We start from the raw sequence: 8,103 nt of genomic DNA, 5'->3' as shown, positions 1-8,103 counted from the left end.
ACGATATTCAACTGAATGAATAACATGGATATTTGAATGAATATTTTTTCTACTCACCGCGAGTCGCATCAGGTTCATCTTCAGCCATCAAAAAAGAGTTTCGATTATTTTTAACTCTGCTGGCTATACCACCTTTTCCTACTCTTAGAGTAACGTGGGGCAAAAGTTCGCACCTAACAGTCGCTCATGATCAAACTGTCACCCCTCGTAACATCATTATTTGTCATAGTTGGATGGATCACTACAAAAATTCTTGCAAATATGCTATTTGTATTGGAAATACATCTTTATTTACATATTTATAGTTTTTTGTTTCTTTTTTAATTACTCTGAGCTTTCGGCACTCTATATTTTCCCTTTGAACCAGTTATACTGATGCTTTTGTTCCTAAACCGCTCATATCAGTCGTAATTTGACCGGTGAGCTCGCAGTTATTGAAGATGCTGGTCCCTTCTTTAAACCATGGAAGAATTAGTTCAATTTTTATATTAAAAGCTTCATTCGCGTCTTATTATTGGGGCGGATATGCTATGCGCACTTTTACCCCACCGTCAGTTTTTTAACTTATTAAATTGGTACGAAAATTACTGAATTTTTTTCATCAAATCAAATATATCTCGCAACAAACCATATGTTGCAGATTTGCCAATTTATGATTCCCAAAATTCAAAAAACTACATCAAAGCAGCGAAAAATGGTCCTTCCCCCTTAATTTCAAGTCACTATATTCAAACCAGTCATGCTTATATGTGCGATTAGTTGACTTAATGATACACTCAATCCATACAGAGTTGCCAGGCTCTAGCGCTTGTGTGCTTCTAAAAGTCCTATGCGCACTTTTACCCCACCTTACTCTATACCGCTTGTTTTAATATTTTTCTAAGAGGAAAAGTTGTCATTTTTTTATATTGGTGGGAAAAGGTCATCCAAACATTCAAAAACATGTATACGGGTAAATGCGAAATATTTCGTAAAAACCCGACCCGACCCGTACCCGGAATGAATATTTTTTCAAGTACCCGACCCGTACCCGGTGATAACAAAACCCGAACCCGCCCCGATTCCTACGGGTAAGGGTTCGGGTCGGCTATCGGGTAAAAATACCCGTACCCGCCCATCTCCATTAATTGCGCTGTGAAACAAAGAAAAAATGGTATAAGTTTGGAGTCCCAGGAAACCCCTGGTGAAGACATTTTCGAAAAAAAAATGGAACGGGGCTTCACAGTTTAAAACCATCTAGGGGTGTTCAAGAGGGAAGATATCAATGAAAATGGCCATCTTAAATTTTCGCATAGTCTTACATAAAATGCTTAGTACACAAAAAAAGTAATCTATACAATTTTTAAGCTCAATCGGACATCATTAAGGGGCTGCGGCGATTGAATATTGATTTTATTGTATTCGAAAAAATCCAAAGTACATAAAATGTTGAAAATCGATTTTTTTTGTCTAAATATGTCTCAAAATAGCATGAAACATCTAATATCAAAGCAAACGAAAACCGTCAATCAAAAATTTGATTTTTTTAGTTTCAAAGACTTTGAAAAAAAATTATTGTAATGCCTTATGGTTTCAAAAACAATCCCAACGAACTGGGCTTGGGAGCAGAACAAATAAAAATATGGCAGGGATTTAGGGTTTCTACTAAATCATCATGAAGAAATTTTTGAAAAAAATTGGAGCGAGACTTCCCAATTTAAAACCAAAGTTTCGTGAAATTTAAAAATATAATATTTTGTAGGTGAAAATGGGCATCTCGTCGCTGTTGTGCTATCTTATGACAAGCGCCATTTTGCACATTTCGAGAAAAACGATTTTAAAAGTTTGAGATTGAATATCTTGAATGTTTTAAATGGAATAAACAATTCAAAGAAGACAATTGATGCTTTTATCTATTCTGTATTAATATCTCAAATATTTCGAAGATCGGTTGACTATGTTGTGAGTTTTTACTATGAATGTAAACAAAAGTCGCACTCACACGTGTCATAGGTGTGTATTGATGACAAAATTTGTATGGCGTGTCATATTTGTGCATGGAAAATTTTCCATAGAATAAAATCATCAATTATTAACTTTTATTCATATCTTTGGCTTCATTTGGTCTATAAACAAACAGTGAGATGCATTTTGAAGGAAATGAGTCAGTGAATCTAGAAAAAATAGTTATTTTTGGTTACAGTGTTGCCAAATATGCTATATTTCTAGTTTAAAAATAAAATTGCATTTTTCTCACAATTCGAGCATTTTTGTTTTGAAAATGATTATGCCATTGTGTTTCTCAGATAGTTTTACATATAAAAACATCTTATACATCAAGATAATTTGAGCCAATCCTCAGACACAGTCATTTGAATCAAAAAATTAAAAATTTCTCAGCACGTTTCTCGCTATATCTCAGTAACCAGGCAGAATGTCAAAATTCTGTAAACGCCACTTTGTAGAGATTTTTTAGACAAGTAATGTGGCATATCTAACTCAATTTACCCTAAAATGGCGTTTGTCATAAGATAGCACAACAGCGACGATCTTTGATCGAATTTTCCCAACGAACTGGGTTTGGGAGCAGAACAATTAAAAGAATGGCAGGAATTACATCGCGAAGAAATTTTCGAAAAAAAAATGGAACGGGTTTTCACAGTTTAAAACCAAAGTTTTGTGAAATTTAAAAAAATAACATTTATTAGGTGAAATCTTTGATTGAATTTTCTCAACGAACTGGCCTTGGAAGCAAAACAAATAAAAAGGTGGCAGTGATCTGCAATCTTTTTATTTGTTCTGCTCCCAAGCCCAGTTCTTTGGAAAAATGTGATTTTTAAAATTTGGTTTTAAACTTTGAAGACCCGTTCCAATTTTTTTTTTCAAAAATTTCTGGGTAGCAGCTGTCTGTCGGCGTTTGGATGACGTTCGAAAAAAGTTAGCTATGTACTATCCAGTAAAGTTCAACCCGAAATGTTCCGGATTTCTAGCTGGTTCTTATTCGCACTCCGGCTCCAGTGACGGAATGTGATGTTGTAAAGAGAAAGACATGATACCCATATAACCCGATGAAATACCTGATAAAACGGACAACAACTAGTCTTTTGAGAAGTTTTCATGTCTGCAAGAATGATGAATGCGAATCCAATGAAACGTTCATCTTTCGTAAGGCGAAATAGCAGGAAGTTGAATTAAATTAAGTTTAAAGATCAACATTCTCACAAACCGTTGTTTTTGAGAAATTATGAAAAATCAGTACGAGGCCTGAATAAATTCCAGTCAAAAGCGGATTAATGAAAATAAAAATCAGTATTAGTGGTCAAATTTGGTTTGAAAAGATTTTGAGTTTGAAACTAATATAAAATTCAAACTAATTTAAAATTTGTCAACCAATTTTCGGAAGGAGTCCGGGTCCCCAGGACGCTCCCCCTGGATCCGCCACTAATTCCAGTGGATCTTAACCATTTTTGTACCAAGGATCGCTTCGAAATTACCCTGGGTTGTTGCGGACCACCACATTTTTAATATCGATTTGGTATGCTATCAATATATTATTTTCAGTCTGTGGCAAAAAGAAATGTTTGAAATGCCAACATCCACGCGGAAAAGATTTTAGTCTTGGCGGATTCCCAGTAACGACTTCACGGCCCCTTACTTAGGGCTCCACGGACCCAATGTTGAGTATCGCTGGTCTATTCTAATCATTTTCTGCTTGAACTTGAATAATTATTCCGATAGGGACTCCAAAGCGACACCTGTATGTGAGTGTTTGAATATCATTTTCGACAAAAGCACAAAAAGCTTGACTTTGGAAATGGATTAAATCTGCTATAAAAAGTTAACTATAACTTGGACTCAGAGCTTTACTGGCTGGCTGAATAGAAGACAAAACGTCACTATTGTACTGTCTTATGACAAGCGCTATTTAGCACTTTCCGAGAAAAACTATTTTTATGATTTTTATACTTTGAGCAGAGATGCCAGATTTGCAGACAAGTCTGCAAATTCGCAGACTTTTAATTTAAGCTGCAGATTTTTTCGATGACGCAGATATTTGCAGATTTTTTAGTTTGGTTGCAGATATTTGCAGATTTTTTAGTTTGGTTGCAGATATTTGCAGATTTTTGAATATAAAGGCTTTTGGTTACACTAGCTTTCCTGACATTTTTTGTTCTTCCCAGACTTTTAAAATAATTATTGCAGACATTTGAAAAAAGTACCTGGCATCTCTGACTTTGAGATTGAATGTGTTGAAATTTGTAAATATTCTTAAAAGACTATCGACGCCGAAAGTACCCATATTTGCGAATTGACATTTTCTACAATGTCAAAAAAATCCAGCCCTTTCAGAATAATGTGTGATATTGGTTTTGTCCTTAGCATGTTAAAAAACATACAAAAATAAACACAAAATCTGCCACAAATCTTTTCAAACAAGCCACAGCGATTTGGTTTCTTCGTCAAAGTTGTTATAATAAAAATTACTTCTCAACATTGTAATAGCGAAAAAACAAGCAACAAAGTTAGGCTTAAATATTTGAATTTAAGAAATTCGTTCTAGAAAACGTCCCAAAAATCGATAGCTATAAGCGACAGAGAAAAGGTATCCTCAGAATTTATGGAAATGATTTCCTCTGCAACTCTCTTGAAGGCACTCATGTGCTATCTCTTTTCGTTTAAAGGTTAGATTTTCTATAGCCAACTATGATCAATTTCTTAAAAGAGGTATATCACCAAAAGATGGCGCATTCCTACACATAAGTATTGTAGAACATATCTATTCGCAAATATGGATGCTTTTAGTGCTATCCAATTAAGTGCTCCAAAACAATACTTTGAAACACCGCGCAGTGCTTTGTAGTGTTTTCTGAATCGATTAACGTGGCATATTGAAATATAGCTCAGTTTTTTTTAAAGGCGTTCCCCAACATGTCTTGGAAATTGCAGAGTAAGCTTCATGAGGATCAAACCAAATAAAAATATGTATTTGATTTGACTAACGAAATGTTTCGGATACAATAACACTTAACCCCATTAATAATTACTTTCAAGTTTATTCTTCCATCCACGTTTTTTCCCATTGGTGTGGTTTGTCCAGTTTCACTTATACAATGTACAAATACAATATGTAGCAAAAAATCGTACCATACACTAATGATTTCAAGTAGCAAACTTCCCCGCGCATAGAGCTTTTTCACCTCTTATCGTCATTGGGCAAAAATGGTTCAGTTAGTGTTCACGCTCTACTGGCAGAAGTTGCGTAGGATTTCGAAAGGGTTCGTAAAATTTTGGGTAGCTTCCATTTGATAATAAATACGATGATACCGTATATGCGTAGCAGTTATATATGTACAAAGGCGAAGACTAAAATTACGTCGTCTATAAATTTGTTTTAACTATTTTAGCAGCCAATCAGTGTGGTACGAACAGAAGGTATCGATTTATGTTTGTGTCTTGTTGTATAAAGGAAACCAACGTTTCGATTTGTTAGACGATAAAAAGTTAGGAGATTGTTTGATTTTTGTTTGTTCGTATTCAATATATATATTTTGCTATAAACACTAGTTAGGCTTGTTTGTATTTATTCTTTTTCTTTCGTTTTTCTTTTATCTGGCTTCCATTTGGTTAAAAATCTGTACTATTCTTTTGTCCTCTGACTGACATGACTATGATTTGTATAATACGTATAAAAAGTTTTGGAATTATTCGTAAAATCCTCAGATTCATATGCACAAACAGGTGATTAAGGTGGCAATTTGAGTGTATGTGTGTGTGTGGTTCGTGGGTGTTTCTGTGAGTGTGTTGTAAATTCGGTGAGAGCCAAGTAGTTCCCTGTGATGGCTAGTAAATTTTGCATGCGTTTCATGCATTTTTCTGCGATTCGGTTCATCAACAAACGTTGGAAATCATTGTGTGATGCAAAATATTTTGCTAAACATGCATCTATTTTTACATACGATATTAATCTATGTGACATGACTTGGATGATAAATTACATTACAATGACGTGACCAAAAATACGATTACAAATTTAGTTGGTTGATACGACGTGTATTCGTGTATGCATCAAAAAATTAATTTGACCTGTACCAAATATAATTTTGTTGAACAGAAAAGTATTTCGCATGGCAGTGTAAGTGAGTTAAATAATTTATGTCGATCTTTAACAAATTACAGACTTATACGGTACAAATTTATAGCAATCCACAGCTTTTATCATTGTTCGTTCAACAAGTCTTCGAAGTATTTTGTTCCCTGGGTATTTATCTGTTTGTGACTTCATTTCGTGGTAATTTTCAACTTAATTAGTAGACTTTCGTAACTGTTCAGTAAAATAAATGCGTTTCTTCGTTTTTGTCGTAAAATTTTCTAAAATCTGTTCTGCTAATAATTAAAATTAAATTAAAAATCACTGGGAATGGAATTCTATCTATGAACTATTTTAAAACTGCAATTGAAATGTGTTATCCGTAGTACAAAAAAGTCAAGGAAAATGGCAATCCTTTTTGCATCTCCACTACTGCGCGTGTGATGCGTGAAAAGCCTTATCCGCTAGTTTGTTGTATTTACAGCATAAGTAATCTTACTCGAGAGCGCACTTGTATTAAACAAAAGTACCGTATAATCGTTGCTTGTTCGCACTACGGCGTACATTATTACAGATGAGGAGTAAAAATAAATAAGTTATATTAATCCTGCCAATGACCTTAACGACCATCGAAAGCTGGAGAAACCCTATCTTTGTGTACACATTCATTTTTGTTTTCCCTGTACTACAAAGTAAATACCTCAAAAACAACTAATAGTGAAAGGAAGAGAGAGCTTTCCGCACAGGTATATTCAGCTTACGTATTAGTACAGCAATTACAGAACGTGAATCGAAAACGATTTTCTTTTTTTTAAATTAATAATGACTAATAGTTCGATCACTTTTCGATAAGATCCCGCTGTCGGAATCTTCACGCAACATATCGATCACTCATTCACTCGTAGCAGTAGCAGTGTCCCGTTCGCGACCACCCGGCGCTCACTCCGAATATTAGCATTCGAACTCGTTGGCCGTTATTGCACTCAGATCCTTCATCAGTCCTTCGAGGTTGGCCATCTCCTGGTTCAGCTCCTCGGTCGAGGTGGACGGAGCGAGCCGCTGGATTTCGTCGGTGGAATGCTGCACGGCCGGTCCTGTCTGTAGCCGGTTCGTCAACGAACTGGTGGACAGCGAGGGTTTCTTGTACGGAGACGAGTTCTGCGGGCGTATCGTAACCGAGGGGGTTTGTACTGAAATGGAAGAAGCCTGGTTTTAGGTGTGATGAAACTAAAGGACACAATTTAATCGTTCAGTGTAGAACTATTTAAATTACTCAGTCAGTCGAATTGATATAAAAACTCTACATCTATCTATATATATAAAAGCCAAAGTTTGTATGTATATGATTTATAGACTCCCAAACGGCTTAACCGATCTCCGTAAAAATGTATACACCGTTTTTATTTGTTATGGGGCGTGTTTGTGTGCTATTAGTTGGAGATTATCTGCCCGCCAGATGGCGCTTTGGAACAAATTGTGTTTTCCTCCTATTTCGTTGAAAATCGCAGCAACGCGCGATCGGTATTAGCTAGTTAATATAAATCAGAACAAATCGGCTTTCCAATCCTAACCATCATTCTCAGACCGAATGACAAAAAACTCCCGATCACATTCCCCGAAAACTCACCGTGCTTTCCCTGATTGGTAATAACTGGCGTCGAAGCAGGTGGAGCCGGAACACTGAAGCTCATCAAAGGGTGACCTTGCCCCCGTTTCGGTGCATCTACTGTCATACCTGGGGCGTATGTGACCGCCGGATTACTGTCAATAGAAAACATAAAATTGATACTCTTATCTCTTTCGTGTAAATTATTAATCAAACAATTACCTGTAATTCCCCTCATAGGTGTACGGATTCTCCGGTGTTTGCACTAACGAGTTCGCTGGAGGTAACTGTGGTGGTTGCTGTAGTAAGCTCTGCTGAGAAAGTGTCTGCTGATCGAGAGATATGTGCGGCCTGGATGCCATATTGTACTGAGTACGTGGATACTGTGGTCGTTCCATGGTCGAACTCAACGGGGTCGTAGTTCCTGTAA

General features: G+C 36.1%; 1 protein-coding gene across 2 annotated transcripts in view; it reads right to left on the bottom strand.

Annotated features, from left to right (window-relative positions):
* Nucleotides 1-5,888: 5,888 nt before the first annotated feature.
* Nucleotides 5,889-8,103, bottom strand: part of LOC131693273 (neogenin) — a 425,258-nt gene continuing 423,043 nt past the window's right edge. For both annotated transcript variants that reach the window (XM_058980983.1, XM_058980984.1), the window contains exons 8-10: nt 7,896-8,097; nt 7,695-7,828; nt 5,889-7,257 (exon numbers count right to left, since the gene is read on the bottom strand). In XM_058980983.1, the coding sequence (XP_058836966.1) occupies nt 7,019-7,257; nt 7,695-7,828; nt 7,896-8,097 (575 nt within the window). In that variant the 3' untranslated portion in view covers nt 5,889-7,018. The remainder of the gene's footprint in view (nt 7,258-7,694; nt 7,829-7,895; nt 8,098-8,103) is intronic.

Source organism: Topomyia yanbarensis, chromosome 3, assembly GCF_030247195.1.
Source record: "Topomyia yanbarensis strain Yona2022 chromosome 3, ASM3024719v1, whole genome shotgun sequence".
Lineage (NCBI taxonomy): Eukaryota > Metazoa > Arthropoda > Insecta > Diptera > Culicidae > Topomyia > Topomyia yanbarensis.
The sequence above is the reverse complement of the archived record's forward strand: the minus strand, read 5'-3'. Positions and strand labels throughout refer to the sequence as shown.